Below are 17,405 nucleotides of genomic sequence, written 5' to 3' on the forward strand. Positions count from 1 at the left end.
CTTTCCCCGTGAGGGAGGAAGATGATCCTTGTAAAGCAGCTTGAGGGTGGCCTCAGCCCGGTGCCTCTGAGTCCCGAGTTGGGGCCTCAGCAGAGAAGGTGAAGCAGTTGCTGAGGACGAGCAGGAGTGGGAGGTCGCTGGGGTGACCTTCCGTGGGCCTGGTGGGCAGTTTCTGGAGGCGTCCACCCTGTGGAGCTGATGCTGCCTGGCGGCGTGGCTGAGCGCAGACCCCTTTGGAGCCGTCCTGTGGCTGAGCCGAGAACTTGGGTATGTGGGGGGGCTGTAATGCCCTCTGCCCGGCGCCAGGAAGGGGAGAGGGCTGAGCCTGCAGAGGGCCCTGCCGAGGAAGAAGGCCTGCAACAGAGCGCGGGGAGGCAGCTTCCTCTGAGGCTGGGGACGGCCTCAGCCGTGGCCAGGCCCGCTGTGGCCGAAGAGCCAGCTGTCAGGCCCACAGGCCGGGGCATGGAGGTGCATGCACGTGGGTGAGGGGCCGCCTCCTGGGCTGGGGCTGTGGGAGGACGGGATCCAGGCCTGGGCCTGGTGCCCAGCAGGATGAGGCCCCCATGGCGAGCAGCCAGGGCCTCGGTGCACAGAGCAGGCCTCCACTTCTCTCCCCGCTCAAGGGCAGTAGTGCCTGGAGCCGGGCACGGCAGCCGCTCTGGAAGCAGCCTGAGCCCTGCTCCGCAGTGGTGGACCCCAGGACGGGCCCGGCAGTAGGGACGCAGCTCGGGCCGCCCCGGTGAGAGCCGCCTTCAGAGGCGGCGGGGCCTCCCGAGGATGCGGCCCTCGGGCAAGTGGGCAGTGCGGCCGCTGAGCCGGGCCCAGCGCGGCAGGACCGGCGGGCACACGTGCTGCCCTGGGGCCCGGCCCACGCCCCCATTTGAGTCGGCGTCAGTGTGCCTGTCCTTGCTGGCCTGACTCCTCCCGGTTTAAATCTTCCTGAAGAACGAGAAGAGCCGTTTGCCTTCGGCGGTGCTGGGCTCGTCCCCACGCCCCAGACCCGGGGCCCGGGAGAGGGCGGCGGGAGGCCGGCTCCGTTCCTTCAGGTGCGAGTCCATCAGCTGCCGGTCAATGACCCTGTGCATGTCATCCTGCGGGCAGACGGGTGGGGTGAGGACGCTGACCTGGCGCGGATGGGCTGGGGAGGCGGCAGAGCGGGGCAGCACGAGAGGAGAGGATGGCAGGGACGTGAGCGAGCGGCTGCAGCCACGGCTGCCCTGACCCGAGACCAAGAAGCACCGCGCGGCCGCGGCAGCCCGCCCTCCTGGTCTCCCCGGGCTTGGCTGGCTGCGCGGTGTTACTCCCGGGCTGACCCGGGACCAGCTGTGTCCCTGTGGCCCCGGGAGCAGCCGCCGCTGGTGCCTGTCTGTCGCCCCCAGCCCTGCTCAGCCTGTGGGCAGCCCCCTCGACCCTGCTTCCTGTGTGTCTCGGGCTGAGTGCTCCCTTCTCACTTGGTCCCCCTCCTGCAGCCCCAGGGTGGCTGAGGCCACCACCAGCCCTCCAGCCTCACAGCCTGGCCTCGGGGCTTTTCTCGCCTCTCTGCCCCCTTTCAGACTCCTGCCAGCCTGAGCTGCTGGCGCCCATGCGCCCCTGGCAGGCCCGTGTGCAAGATCGAGGCTCCCTGGTGCGTCCTCGCCGACCACCATCCACGCTCAGCCCCCACGGATGGGCCCCTGTTTGGTGGAGGCTTGGGGCGTCGCCATGTTCGAGGTTTGTCACGCTCCAGCCTCGGCACTTCCTCAGTGAGGTCGCCGCGTCTCCCCCTCCGGCGAGCTAACTGCAGAGGAGATGTTCCCTCCACCCTGACTTTGCCTCACAGAACCAGCTCTTACCCCACGGCAGCTGGACAGAGCGGCTCCGCTCTCCTCACTGGACTGAGTCTGTGCAGGACAGAGCCGCTAACAGACCATGAAAAGTCCTGGTTTAGAAACAAGCAGCCCTGTCTCTAGTAACATCAGCCAGAAACACAAGCATCTACCCGGCTGCTTTACCCTAAAGCTGGTGGGGAGGGTGGGCTCTGGGATGTCCTGGTGAAAAGACTGAGCCGCGGGCTAAACGCCAGAGTGTGCGTCCACATGCACAGATGTGGAGGCTGCGCGGGGCGGGTGCTCCTGAGGCCGGAGCAGCCGCGCCCTCGGTGAGCACAGGAAGTGGGCCGGCTGGGCCGCTGGCTGACCAGCTTGTCCATCACCTCCCACACACTCACCTAAGCTTGCGGTCACTCAGATGTCTTTGTAAGTTTCCTGAGTGTGTCACCAGGTGGCGGCGGGCAGACCCCTCACTCACGTCCCACTCTGCTGCCTTCCTCCCTGCCCCTTCTTCACATACAACTTCCCACCTACACCCCCTTCTCGTCAAGTGACACGGTCCTCACTCTGAAGGTTCCACTGTCAAATCCTCAGCCCAGTGCTCTGTTCCTGGGATGCGCGCCATAAGACCTACATTAAATGCAACTTCAGGAACGTCACAAGGTCCTTCAGAGAGAAACCCTTTCAAAGCTGCCAGTGTTTTTTCTGATACACTGCAAACTGCGTTTTTTTATACTGTAAGATTCAGCAAAAGAATTCCATGAAATCTATCACGTCATAACTTGATACACACACAAGCTGCTTGTTAACTCCATGCTGGGTCACATCCATAAAACAGCCCCCTTGTGAGGAGGTGGAACCAAGAAACCAGCGTTGGCCGGGTCAGCCTGTCAGGACCGGGCCACGTGCTGCCGCGCTCATGGACGTGACGGTGGAGGGAGCGGGAGGCCGGGGAGCGATGGCATGGCACACTGGATGAGATGATGCCGCACCGACACACGACATGGTGACCACGAGGGAGGCAGCGGGGCGGGACCGTGATGGCAGGAGGGGAGAGGTGAGGGGATGAGGGCTTGAGCTCACCTCAAAGGCAGGAGGGGTGTATAACTAAAGCTGTTGATACGGGAACTGAGAAAGGCCACTAGATCAGAAACCAAAGGAGCCAGATAGTAAAAAGCCCTGAGGAAGCAAACTGTAGCCGAGAGAAAAGAGAAGAACAGACGCAGTGAGCCAGGACACGGCGGTCTGGGAGGCAGGGAACAGCTCTTGGGGTGGGGGGACCCTGGCGTGCCTGCAGCCAGCCGGGCAGGGCCCTGCAGGAACAGTCACTTGTAAGCTGCCCCCCCGCGAGGGGCTTGCCTCGGAAAGCTGCAGGGGTCTTTTCATCTGTCCAGTTAGGATTTCTTGGGGAGAAACGTGAATGGTTACACCCATATCCTGAAATTGTACTTCCCTAATCTCATTAACGGAGAAGGCAATGGCAACCCACTCCAGTACTCTTGCCTAGAAAATCCCATGGGTGGAGGAGCCCGGTGGGCTGCAGTCCATGGGGTTGCTAAGAGTCGGACACGACTAGGCAACTTCACTTTCACTTTTCACTTTCATGCATTGGAGGAGGAAATGGCAACCCACTCCAGTGTTCTTGCCTGGAGAATCCCAGGGTCGGTGGGGCCTGGTGGGCTGCCGTCTATGGGGTTGCACAGAGTCGGACACGACTGAAGTGACTTAGCAGCAGCAGCAATCTCATTAACAAAAAGCAAGTCGTGGCCCTGGCCCAGTGGGGAGCGCGTCAGGGCCTGGGACAGGGCAGGCTGACTGGACTCTGACACCCGTGGTGCCAGAGACAGACACACTGACTCACTTTCCCCAGACCTGCGCCAGGACGGTGCTCTGTGGAAGAAGGAAGCTGGCCTCTGAGTAAAGGGAGGAGCAGCGGCCACTAACAACCCAAGGGTGTCGGAATGACATGCATCCAGTAATGAATTTCCAGTCAGTTACACAGGGCTTCCTGGGCCCTCAGCGTTGACAGCAGTATCAAAGCCAAGGCAAGCGGCTGAAGGAGGCCCCTGTTCAAGCCTGGAGGTCGGCACAGCCGGGTTCCTCGCTCTTGAGAGCAGCTTCCTCCAGGCACTCAGGGCCTGGGGCCTGGAACCCTGACTCTCACCCAGTGAAGACGAATCACTGCTCACCTGCACACATGGGACCCTCCAGTAACAAACCCATCCTTACACTCAGCCTGGGTTCACAGACTCCTTTACCTGCCAAGCCTCAAGCTGCTGTGAGAGGTTCAGTTTCTGCTGAATGGCATCCAGCAGCTGGCTGTTGAGCGACATCATGTCCATCTTGCACTTGGCGAGTTCCAGCTCCACAGCGTTCTTCCTGGAAACACACAGGCCGGGGTGAGCGCAGACACCCTGTGCCAGAGCATCAGGTCCTCTGCCCGGGGCACCTGGCATCCACGGGATAAGGAAACAGTCTCTGACCCCAGGCTCACAACAAACTAACTGTAACTACAGTGTTACTTCTAGAGGACTGGAAAGTTGTGCAACATGCTTTCATACACATTTTCTCAACTTTCATAAACAAGCTGTAGGTGAAAGGATTATCTGACCACCATCTTAAAGTGATTAACAGAGGATACTTAAATCAGGATTGGAACCCAGAGATCAAAGACCTCTCACAGCACTAAGGGGCTGCTGCCTTCATCTTTCCCCCAAAAGATCAGTCCCCATGGAAGTTGGACTTAACCCATTGGTGCCCCCTTTATACTAGCAACCCCCTCTTTTGAGGGTGTGTGCACTGGCAGCCACACAGTGCTGCACAGCTCAGCTAATCACTGTAGCCAATTAGGGGACAGGTGGGAGATTATATGATGGAATACAGTCACCTCCCAGTAACAACCACAATGTTGAATATTTACTGACAGTGGGGAAACACTCGTGATTTATGCTGAGTGTAAAAAAGAACCAAGAGACAAGGTCACATATGATACTAGCTTTGTACAAGAAAACCTGCCAGTGTATATTTGAAGGTCACACCCAAAAATGTCTACTTGGTTCTCTTGGGATGATGACTATTTGATGAGTAATTGCTCCCACACTTCTGCATTTTGTATTTTCACATTTTGATGTGTTTTACATACTTTGTTCACCTTCCCCAGCATTCCTAAACCATGGTGGTTCAATGCAAAAGGTAACTTTGGAGGGACGCCAGGTAATGGGAATAAAGTAGCAGAGCTTTAGCTGGGTACCTTCTATAAGATGGCAGTGGTTGTCCTGCTGCCAAATGAGTATTTAGCCTTTCAGGGACTGATACCTTTCACATGAAAAGGCAAAAACTAAGACGGCTCTCATCACCCAGGGCCTTAGACCAATGCGCATGGCCTTGTGAGGACCCACCCTCAGAGGCTGCCCAGCCCCCGTCAAAGCCAAGCTCAACCAGAAGGCAGTTGGGGTGAACCGTTCGGGCTACCGCGCGACCAGCACTTCCTCTGTGGCCTCAAGTCCACCGGGTAGTTGGTCACCTCCCTTGACACCCCGGGGCTCAGTGCCGGCGCCCCACCCACCCATCCCGGACTCTCCGGGCCGCTCGCAGAGGGTCCGCCCACCCGCACTGCAGCTGCCTGGACAGGAGCCGAGCCTGGCCAATGAGCGCCGGTGTCTCAAGCGCCGCAAGCGTCACGGCTGCTACCATTGGCTGGTCGCGAGAGACGGAAATCCTGGCCTGGCGCCGGTTGCCACGGACGCCCGGCGGGCCCACCCCACGGTCCTGGAAAGTCAGCGCAAACCCCCGGCGCCCCGCGGCAGGGAAGCCTCCTGAGCTTACAGGCGTCTCCCGGCAGGTGGCGCCACGAGCAGCCTGAAGACTCCGGAATGTGCTGACTAACGCCGCTGCCGGAGGGGCACAGGTCCAGGGGCAGCTGCGGCCCGCCGGGCACAGAGGGGAACCCTTTCCTTCCGGAAAGCCCTCGAGCTGGGCCCACCTTGGGGGCCTAGGTGACAGTCACAGCCTGGGACGGCATCCTCGGAACGTTTCCTCACTAGGGCATCTTGGAGCTTATTCATGAGAAAGTACAAAACAAGGAAAACTTAAAGCTGTAGAAGCCCCTGAACAATACATTAATCAGTTTTAAAAAGGAATATTTCAAAGGGTTAGGCGAATTCCTTGAAACCACTAGCAACTGAGCCCTCTGCCTGTGTAAGGCAGATGCCACCCCGGGATTTCTTTTCACTGAGGACCTTTCACCTGCAAGGAGATAGAACTGTTAACTTTTCTGAACACCTTAAGGTTTTTGCTGTCCAGTGAAGAGAGGGAAATTATTCTTCTTGGGGGCGACTCTCACCCTTATTGCATATTAGAATCATGGGGTAGGAGCTGCCCCAAACCCAGAGGTTTGGGGCCTGAAGAATTGTTCTGGAGAGGGCCCTGGGGTTGGGGGCGGGGAAAATTCTAAAATGCAGCCAAGATCAGAGACATGTATATAAAACTCTTCTGCCGCTATGTCGCGTCAGTCATGTCCGACTTTGTGCGACCCCATAGACGGCAGCCCACCAGGCTCCCCCGTCTCTGGGATCCTCGGCCCTACACAAATGTATGGTTGCCCCACACTTCCATGATTCCTTAGGTCTCGTCTGAATTCTGTATACCCAGAACTTCATTTGTGAGGGACAGAAGAAGAGCCCTCCTGGAGTGATCTAACACTCCAAAGGCAGGGCCAGGAAGGACAGGGCCTCACTCCAAAACCCTTCCTACTCAGGAGGGAAAACTCACTAATCTGTTCAGTCAGACCCCAGGAGGCTGACTCGGCCTCCGTCGAGGGCAGCAGGCAAGGGCATGCATTTCAAGGTTCCATGGAGACTTGTAATTTCCTGTCACCCAGGTGTTGGAGCTAGGTGCACTCATTTTAATGGAGGGGACTGGACAACTTGTTTCTTCTGCTCTCCTACACCCTGGCACTTTCTCTGGCTGTATCCCACACCTCCTGTGCAGATGGCAGAGGGTGGTCAGAGCCTGATGGCTAGCTCTCTTGTTTCTCTAGCTGAGAGAAGCTGACAAACCAGACTCTACTTCTAACTTACTGGGCTTCTACAATTAGCACCCTAATTTTACCATTTTATTCCCTAATTGTTTGACACAATTTCACGCTTTGTTATTCGTAATAGTATGGTCTCACTCCAAAATACCACACCGCTATTCAACAACACAAGAGACGATGCTACACATGGATATCACCAGATGGTCAATACCGAAATCAGACTGATTACGTTCTGTGCAGTCAAAGATGGAGAAACTATACAGTCAGCAAAAACAAGACCAGGGGCTGACTGTGGCTCAGATCATGAACTCCTTATTGCAAAATTCAGACTTAAATTGAAAAAACAGGGAAAACCACTGGGCCATTAAGGTACGACCTAAATCAAGTCCCTTACAGTGGAAGTGACAAACAGGTTCCAGGGATTAGATCTGATAGAGGGCCTGAAGAACTATGGACAGAGGTTCATAACATTGTACAGGAGGTGGTGATCAAAACCATCCCCAAGAAGAAGAAATGCAAAAAGGCAAACTGGTTGTCTGAGGAGGCCTTGCAAATAGCTGAGAAAAGAGAAGCGAAAGGCAAAGGAGAAAAGGAAAGATAAACCCATCCAAATGCAGACTTCCAAAGCATAGCAAGGAGAGATAAAGAAAGCCTTCCTAAGTGAACAATACAAAGAAATAGAGGAAAATAATAGAGTGGGAAAGACTAGAGATCTCTTCAAGAAAATTAGAGACACCAAGGGAACATTTTATGCAAAGATGGGCACAATGGACAGAAATGGTATGGACCTAACACAAGCAGAAGATATTAAGAAGAGGTGGGAAGAATACAAAGAAGAACTATACAAAAAAGATCTTAATGACCCAGATAATCAGGATAGTGTAATCACTCACCTAGAGCCAGACATCTTGGAGTGCAAAGTCAAGTGGGCCTTAGGAAGCATCACTATGAACAAAGCTAGTGGAGGTGATGGAATTTCAGTTGAGCTATTTCAAATCCTAGATGATGATGCTGTGAAAGTGCTGTACTCAATATGCCAGCAAATTTGGAAAACGCAGCAGTGGCCACAGGACTGGAAAAGGTCAGTTTTCATTCCAATCCCCCAAAAAGGCAATGCCCAAGAATGTTCAAACTACCATACAATTGCGCTCATCTCACACACTAACAAAATAATGCTCAAAACTCTCCAAGCCAGGCTTCAACAGTGCATGAATCATGAACTTCCAGATGTTCAAGCTGGATTTAGAAAAGGCAGAGGAACCAGAGATAAAATTGCCAACATCCGTTGGATCACAGAGAAAGCAAGAGAGTTCCAGAAAAACATCTACTTCTGCTTCATTGACTACACTAAAGCCTTTGACTGTATGGATAGCAGCAACCTGTGGAAAATACTTCGAGAGATGGGAATACCAGGCCACCTTACCTGCCTCCTGTGAAACCTGTATGCAGGTCAAGAAGCAACAGTTAGAACCGGACATGGAACAATGGACTGGTTCCAAATTAGGAAAGGAGTACATCAAGGCTGTAAATTGTCACCCTGCTTATTTAACTTATATGCAGAGTACATCATGAGAAATGTCAGGCTGGATGAAGCACAAGCTGGAATCAAGATTGCTGGGAGAAATATCAATAAACTCAGATGCAGATGACACCATCCTTATGGCAGAAAGTGAAGAGGAACTAAAGAGCCTCTTGATGAAGGTGAAAGAGAAGAGTGAAAAAGCTGGCTTAAAACTCAACATTCAAAAACCAAAGATTATGGCATCCGGTCCCATCATTTCATGGCAAATAGTTGGGGAAACAATGGAAACAGTGACAGACTTAATTTTCTTGGGCTCCAAAATCACTGCAGATGGTGACTGAAGTCATGAAATTAAAAGATTCTTGCTCCTTGGAAGAAAAGCTATGACAAACCTAGACAGCATATTAAAAAGCAGAGACATTCCTTTGCTGACAAAGGTCTATATAGTCAAAGCTATGGTTTTTCCATCTGGTCCCATCACTTCATGGGAAATAGATGGGGAAACAGTGGAAACAGTGTCAGACTTTATTTTTTTGGGCTCCAAAATCACTGTAGATGGTGATTGCCGCCATGAAATTAAAAGACGCTTACTCCTTGGAAGGAAAGTTATGACCAACCTAGATAGCATATTCAAAAGCAGAGACATTACTTTGCCAACAAAGTTCCGTCTAGTCAAGGCTATGGTTTTTCCAGTGGTCACGTATGGATGTGAGAGTCAGACCGTGAAGAAAGCTGAGTGCCGAAGAATTGATGCTTTTGAACTGTGGTGTTGGAGAAGACTCTTGAGAGTCCCTTGGACTGCAAGGAGATCCAACCAGTCCATGCTAAAGGAAATCACTCCTGAATATTCATTGGAAGGACTGACGCTGAAGCTGAAACGCCAATACTTTGGCCACCTCATGTGAAGAGTTGACTCATTGGAAAAGACCCTGATGCTGGGAAAGACTGAGGGCAGGAGAAGGGGATGACAGAGAATAAGATGGTTGGAAGGCATCACCGACTTAATAGACATGAGTTTGAGTAAACTCCGGGAGTTGGTGGTGAACAGGGAGGCCTGGTGTGCTGCAGTTCATGGGGTTGCAAAGAGTCGGACACGACTGAGCTGAACTACAACCATAAGGAATGGCAAAGATAGCGTAGGTTTGTGATTCTAACCGAGGATAATTCCAAAATGAACTGGAAATTGAAGGACAACTTGATAGGAGATTCTGACCAGACAGAAAAGGGGACCCAAATGTAAAACCAAAATGGAAATGATGGAAATTACTGAAGAGAGCAGAAGGGAGGGTACAATGGTATATGAAAATGAAAAGGGGAAGATGTGTGGAATTTTAAAGTCAGAAATTAAAATGTCACATTACTTCTTAAAAAAGTCGAATAGTATCTATTTACAAATTCTTTTAAATAAGCTCCTTTTAGCTTTCTGCCAAGTAGCCCTGAGGTAAGGGCAAAGGAGCCTGAGACTGAGGTGAAGGCCAGTGATCAGCACTGGCTGTGATCCTGGGGAAACACCCTCATCTGTAAAATTGGTATTAAAAAGCTCTACTTCTTGCTGTGGCTAGGATTAAAGGATGCTTTGTAAGCAGTAAAGTGATGCACAAATATTGTTATTAATGTGTTATAAAGCCTGCAAAGCAGATACAATTTTAGTACCCTTTATCTCCTTAGATTCAATAAACAGGACAGATTGAATGTGTGACAAAGATAATTTTCAGGAGGATGGGAAGTAAATATGGTCTTTGCCTTTGTACTGAGAAATGTTTTGAATGTACAAGAACGCATTTATGCATTTCTTCTCTGCCAGAGAAAGCCCAAAACATTATTTAAAAATGACCCAGTTTACTAGAAATTAACAAAGACAAAGAAAAATGTTCAGTGACACTCTGGGGATGCAGTCAAACTCAGAATGTAGGAAAACTATGCATTAAAAAGAGCCAGTTTCTTCAGTAAATGCAAATCAAAAAAAAAGACAGGGGGAAGAGTTACAACCTGTTGGGACATAACAACTAAACAGAGTATGCTGGACTTTGGCATCTGATTCTTATCAAGTATAAAAAGACATTTATGGGACAACTGGGGAAATATGAACACTGCATACTAGATGATATTAAGAAATTGAAGTTTTTCATGTGTGATATTTCTGGTGTGTGTTTTACAATAAAGAGTCTTTCTCTGGTAGAGATTTCTGTGAAAATGTTTATGGATGAGATGATACGTCTCATGATCCACCTTAACATGGTCCAGAAGGGGAGGGGGAAGAAATGGACGGCTACAGGTGAAACTACACTGGCCACGCTGTTCATCAGCGTTGAAACTGAAAGGTAGGTAGGTCGGAATTCGTCTTATGTTTTCTACTTTTGTGTATGCTTGAAAATGTCTATGATGAATAGCAAAACAAAAACAACAAAAATTATGTGTGTGTGTGTATATATAAAATGAGATTGGCCCACTCCAGTATTCTTGCCTGGAGCATTCCATGGACAGAGCAGCCTGGTGGGCTCCAGTCTATGGGGTTGAAAAGAGTCGAACACGACTGAAGCAACTGAGCACGCATAACTAAACTGGAATGCTGAGATATAAGTGAAAACAAACAACAACAAAAAAACCCATGTAGAGAGCATCATCTCACTAATTTTTTAAAAAGTCCACAAAAACTGTACTGCATATACTCCTGCATACACATATGTAAAAAACCTGCAAAAAATGCATACCCGACTTTTAACAGTAGTGTCTGTGTGGGAAGAATGGGATGGGGAGTGAGAAATTTCGAGTAGCAGGGAAACTCTTTGAGTTTTATATTCTTCTGTATGATTTAACACCTAAGACTGAGCACATTCTCGTGTTATTTACTAATACCTGCAGTTAAAGTTAAACAAGTCGTGCCCACTCACTTGGCGATGGCCTCATCTCGGTCCCTGATGGCCTTCTGAAGCTGCTCCTTTGGTTCCTTGTCCTCAGATGTCACTCTGAGCCGGTCTCTCTCCTCCTTCAGGGCAGTCATCTCCACGCTCAGCTGTGTCACCTAGTGGGAGACGAAGGGGATGAACACGGCGCATCACTGCTGCTGGCCTGGGGTGTCTCCCTCCCGAGGGAGAAGAGAATAGGCCCAGGCGGGCTCAGGGCCTGTGCGGGGCAGGCTGGTGACTTCCCACTGCCCCCTGCTCCAGGAGGGAGGGGACCACACACGAGGCTGGAGCTCGGTGGACGGGGGCGCTCACTCCTATGCTGCAGCCGGGGCCTGGTGCCCCTGTGCACACCACGGCACCTCCTTCACCTGCAGGCACTCTCCGGGAGCTGCTGAGTGAAGGCCGAGTGCGCACCAGGGCCCGGGAACACATTTAGGGGGATAGGGACTCGAGTTTTTTTGTTTCATCTTCCACTCGACATGGAACACTGCCCTGTGCCCCACACGGACCCTGGCTGGCCCCAGAGCCTGGGACCTGGTTCCCGTCTCTTGACAGCACTAGCCGCAGCCTAGCTTTCCCATCCTCTTCCTTCAGCTCCCCAGGTCAAAGCCACAGGGAATTTAGGCAGAAAAACAACATTGTCACCTTTCACTTCAAGCCTCTTACCTTCTCTATGGTCCATGCCTCTGTGAATGGCATCAGAGTCCACTCACAGGGAGTCAACCTTCGGTGGTGAGGCGCCCCTCCCGGTGGCTCCCTCGGTGACCAGAGTTTACCCCCCCCTCCCCCGTACACAGCGACCTCTCGCACACCTTGGGTTCTGCCATGGCGAGAAGCATGTCCTATCCATCTGTGTGTCTCAGAGCCTGACCAGAAACAATGCTTAATCCCCAAGTGCCTGTGCAGTGGACAGCTGTCATTTTGGGGCTTGTCAAGCACCCAGAATTCCTTCCCATCTGGGGCATTCCTAGTTGCATGAGCCTCGGCAGGAGGCAGAGCATGCCCACCCACTAAGGAAGCCAAAGGAAGAGACCTCCTTTCCTAGGTACCTGGGCCCCTACCTGGAGCTACAGCTCTTAGGGGTACAGCAAACCCACTGGCCAGTGGGAGATTACTGCACAGACAGCAAATGGTTTTGTCACCCCACTTCCCATGGCTCCTTCCTGTTTTGGAGCTCAGTTCTCCAGCCTGCCTATTGATTCTGTGATGCTTCAGATTTAATTCCAGTATATTATTTTTCTGCTCAAGTTAAGCAGAGTGAGTTTCAGTTGTCTGCAACCAGAAACCTTGGCTGGTAGAGCTTTCAATAAATATTTGTTGAATATTTGTCGATAGAATCAGACTGGAGTCAGGACGCCTAACCCTGCCCTCTTATTAACTATTACACATGCCTTTGACATTTTTCCAAGGAAGGATCCATCCATGCAGATCTGTCTCTCCCACAAGGGGAAAGACATCACCTTTCTGCTCTTTGAGGCCTAGATCTGATCACCTTGAGAGTGAAGCTGAGCAAACGCCCCAGGACTAAGGCTGAAGATCAAGCTTCTCTTGAGATACCTTGGGCTCTATAAGCTGAGACAATAGAGGTGCCAGCTCCTGGGGTAGCAGCCACTCAAGAGTAAATCAGAGGACACACACCAGTCAAGAGGGATATGGGACAACTTGTCACTATGTGCAGTGGACTCTGCACTCTCAGGTGTGCGGGAGGGAATGTCAGGGCCTGGTGCTCTGTGCGTCCATGAAGGGGACAGCTCTGGTGATGAGCCTCAGGGTGCTAGGCATCCGCAGAGGCCAGGGCATGCAGGTGCAGTGAGCTCTGAGGCAGAAAGGCATCAGGTGAGAAGCCCAGCCTCACCCTATTCTTAGCAGGTTCTGCAGCCAGGTAAGCCAGAACTCAAGACCCAGAAAGCACCTGGCAGAGACAGCCAGCCCTCCTCAGACCAAATGAGCCCTGACATGGCCTCGAGCCAGCCAGGTGTTCTGCCAGCTGAGTCGGCAACAGATAAAACTACATGCCAGGCAGGAAATGCCAATGTGTCACAGTCTCCAGATAAAACTCCACAAGAACTTTTTGCTGTGGCCTGGAAAACCTGACCAAGGTAGAGACTGCCAGCTTAGGACTGACAAAGGATTTACCCTGAGTTGCACATGAATTTGATAAAAAGCAGGAATAAAAGGAACTATTCCCTGCCATCAAGTTGTCGTGAGGATCAAATGAAATAAATAACTTCAAGGGCCCAGCTCAGAGTATAAGCACCACCCCTTCTCTCCCCTGCATGGAGGACCTTCCAGTTAACAGCTGGCTTATCTGCTGACTTAGGTTACAGCTACCCCTAAATCCACTCTTCCCCATTAAGGTGGGTGTCCTTGAAATTGAACAGCATCAAAGGAAACTTGAGGTCATACATCCAGGGCTGACAATCATTTGAGTGCCTGCTCTAAGTAAGGCACTGCATGCACTAGACACTTCAAGAGAAGACAGAGAGGTGTGGCCGACCTGGAGCCTATCCATGCAGGCGGCCCTCTAAGGCTGGACGGGGAAGGTGAGAAGGGAGTGAGGGTAACCATGACAAAGCAGGGCCGGGGACTCCCTGAGCAAGGTAGGCAGGAGAGTTTCGAGGAGGAAGTGAAACCTAATCAGGAACTTGTAGGATGAGGAGGGCTGTGTGTGCAGGGGAGTCTTCCAGGGAGAGAGAAAGACTGGGAGAAAAGACCCAGCTGTGGGAACGCAAGGGCAGCCCGTGCCACGCCCACCTGGAACCTACGTTCAATTCTGCTAAAGCAGAGGCGGTGAAAGAGAAACAGGAGCAGAGGCTGGACGGTGGGACACAGCCAGACCGTGGGGCCATGAGGGTTTGAGAATATTGCAAGGGGTGTCCCACCTTCAAGTCGTGATTCAGAAGATCACTCCAGACCATCTGAAGGGTGCGTGGCTGGGGAAGTGATGACCAAAGGCCAGGTGTGAAAGAATGAAGTCCTGAGAGGACAGTGGCTGGGAGGCTGGAGGAGACAGAATGTGCTGACATTTCAGAGGAGGGGCACCCACACCTCATCAGTGAGAGCCTCAGCTGCTTCCGACTCACGTTCCCCTGAGTGTTCGCGTCCCTGGAGTAACTGGCATGTGCTTCAGTCAAGCATAAAGGGGTGGGTGGGACTGTTTCTCTTACTCTGCCTCCCAGGACCTGGTGTCCTGGCCTGGGAGAACTACTTGTCATGCTGCCTGGCAGGTCCTCCTGCCTCCGGGCTGCAGCTCCAGACCCCATGGCCAGCCCTCCCTGGGGAGCTGCAGGGATGGGGCAGAGGGCGCCGGGCACAGCCAGCACGAGGGCAGGAGCAAGTCTGCAGGTCTGGCTTTGGGGCTTTGCCACAAACAGGTGATGATTAATTAAACCTGGGCTCTCTTTTAGTTTAGAATTTGGGTAGGCTTCTGAGGGGTGAGGAAGTGTGGGCACTTCACGGTCAAGGTCCCACACACCTTTGACCTCTGGCCTCGTTTCCAGGAGAGAACACTCAGGCAGGAACACTCAGTGGGAGTGGAGGTGGGACCATCCGTTGGTGAGGCTGGACCTCAGCCCCATGTCACCTGTCTGAGCCGGGCTCCCCAAAGGGTACGAAGCTTGTCTGACTCCCCTCATCTTACAACCACCTGAGCCTCTCAGGGTCTCAGGGCACAGGCACGTACTGAGCTAACTGCAGGAGGCACCCCTGCCTGCCCTGATGGCTGCCATTTCCACGGCCCTGGCAACTCCCCCTGCGTCACTCACTGCCCCAGGAGTCGGAGTCCCTCCCAAGGGACGCTCCTGGATGACGCAACTTGGCTTTGACTGAGCCTGTGGGTACTAATGAGCCCTGGCAGAGGCCCAACTCTGTACCTTATGTGGGACTGAATGTAACCATCTGCTTGATAGGTTTTTTTTTTTAAAGGGAATCCATAGGAATTGACCTAAATCAGTTGTCAGTTGAACTTTTAAGGAAAATTCTCTGGTAGAGATGGCTTCCTAAATATTAATTGTTCCATAGTAGACTCTCAGCAACTCTACCTTATGTTTCTGGGTCAAATAATGCCCTCTCGGGCTTCTAGAAGCAACAAAGCAGCTTTTATTAATCCAAATAACTTTAAGGCCCACTTTCTTTTGCATTTTATTCTACCCGTTTGGAAGGTATGATCCCTCCTGCCGCCAACCCTTCTGGCCAAACGACCACCAGAGGGTCTTAGGTTTTAGGCACAAGAGTATTTCTGGCAGTCCAAACCTACTCCCCAGGGCTTGGTCAGGAACAAGATACAGCTTTCAGTAGCATCCTTCTGCCCTTCTTATCTGGTCACTCACAAAAAGAAGAGAGCAGTGATGACTTGTCTCCCAGTATCTTCCAAGAGAATAATACCAGGAAGTCTAATGGGTACAACCCGAAGGCAGAAGTTTATTTCTGTAAGTTCCATTACATTTAAGAAATACTGAATGAAGTGAAAGCCCGGCTTAAATTCCATCTTTCAGCAACCTCTTCCTGTAGCAGGAAGGGAGGACTAGCTTTGGACAAGAAAAGAAGGGGGCAGGGTTTAAAGGGGTACTTGTCTGGTGTGCCCCACAAATGGGAAAGAACCTCCATACAGGACTCCAGTCTAAAGGAAGAACTTTTATTTATCTCCTAGGTAGATTTTAGAAGCTCCTTTTTGGGTGGGGCCGCTCCTAAGCCCTTTAAAACTTTTCAGATGAGAATACAGATGTCCTTCTCCAGTGTTCTCGAGAGATGAGATCACGATCAAACAGGAAGGGAACAGCAAGAGCAGCAGTAAGTGCCTCAAAAGCTGAAATGCGGCTGGCAGAGGTGACAGCACTCACAAGACAGCTCAGGCCCAAGGGGTCAGCTGTCCCCTGGTTTGCAAGCTTCCTGCACAGAAGCTGCTGGACACACTTCTAAATGTGTCTTGGGAGCTGTGGCACTCTCACTATCAGAGTCCACATGGTTATTCAGGCTCTGTAGAGGGCTGGGAGTCCTGAAGGAAACGGAGAGCTATTCTTAGTTGTGGCGGGATCTTTTTAGTTGTGGCATAAGGGATCTAGTTTCCTGACCAGGGAGCAAACCCAGGCCCCTTGCATTGGCGCATAGAGTCTTAGCAACTGGACCACCAGGGAAGTCCCTTGGCTATTCTCATTCCTAACGATTTCACTGTGGTCTATACCTGAGGACTGACTTCTTTTGAAGACACCCAGCTCATCTCAGCTTCAGGTCACCACCCCTGAGGGTCCGACCATCAGAGGAGAGCCCTTCTCAGAGAGACATGGAGAGGGGGACTCACAGGGGTCCCAGGGAGCAGGAGCCCCTGAACATCCTGCACTGGGCTGAGGACGGGGGTGCTCACCTGACTGTGCAGCCGCTGCAGCTCTTCCAGGCTTTGCCTCAGTTTACCCCTCTCTCCCTCCATGAGTTCCCTCAGGGCTCTTGAATCCTCACTGGTCTGCCTTATCTGTTCTTCTAAGGAGTCATCGTCAATTCTCCGGGAGCTCTGACAGCAGAGTCAGCCAGCCAAGCAGAGAGGTGGTGAGAGTGGAGGGGAGTGGGGAGATGGTTAATGGGAGAGATGAAGAGGGGAGGGGAGCAGGGAGACGGTTCAGTTTGGGGAAGAGCAAGGTGGGGGGACGGGAGAAAAAAAGAGAAGCAGAAGGAAGAAACAGAAGGTTAGAGAAGAGAGGCTGTCTTGCTCAGTTTCGATGTGCAGACAATAACTAGAAGTTTATTTTGTTTCAGGCTTTGGAGAAGGGAAACTGCACGCGCCAAGAGCACATCCCTCCGCCAGCTCGCTCTCCCATGCTGGCCCGGCCTCCGCACTAGAGTGCGTCCCACGAACCACCTTGGCAGGACAGCCACCTTTTCATCTAGCTTCACCTAATACAGGGAGAGAGACGCAACCATCCTTCAGGAGGAGGAACCTGATGAGAAACAACAGCCCTCGAGCTGTGGGTGTAAATGGAGGGGGAGTCCGGCAGGAATCTGACGCGAAGCTGGAAGAAAGGCCTGTCTGCCCATGGGAACGTTCCTCTTCTGCACCAGAGGAGCCATTCTGGAATTTTAAAAGGCCCAGCTGTTGATCGTCTCAACTTTCTGTGCTCACGCCTAGCCTTTGAGCAGAAGCTTCA

The 17,405-nt window shown here is 52.1% G+C and overlaps 1 protein-coding gene across 7 annotated transcripts in view; it reads right to left on the minus strand.

Annotated features, from left to right (window-relative positions):
* Positions 1–614: 614 nt before the first annotated feature.
* Positions 615–17,405, minus strand: part of BICDL1 (BICD family like cargo adaptor 1) — an 80,139-nt gene continuing 63,348 nt past the window's right edge. For 2 of the 7 annotated variants that reach the window (XM_025267515.3, XM_006052973.4), the window contains 4 exons: positions 16,631–16,774; positions 11,257–11,387; positions 4,067–4,187; positions 615–1,091 (listed from right to left, as the gene is read on the minus strand). In XM_025267515.3, the coding sequence (XP_025123300.1) occupies positions 930–1,091; positions 4,067–4,187; positions 11,257–11,387; positions 16,631–16,774 (558 nt within the window). In that variant the 3' untranslated portion in view covers positions 615–929. Of the gene's footprint in view, positions 1,092–2,891; positions 3,001–4,066; positions 4,188–11,256; positions 11,388–15,663; positions 16,265–16,630; positions 16,775–16,807; positions 17,155–17,405 lie in introns of those variants that run through there. The other 5 variants (XM_025267516.3, XM_025267517.3, XR_003104211.3 and 2 more) reach the window with 4 other exon arrangements.

This window comes from Bubalus bubalis, chromosome 17 (assembly GCF_019923935.1).
Source record: "Bubalus bubalis isolate 160015118507 breed Murrah chromosome 17, NDDB_SH_1, whole genome shotgun sequence".
NCBI lineage: Eukaryota > Metazoa > Chordata > Mammalia > Artiodactyla > Bovidae > Bubalus > Bubalus bubalis.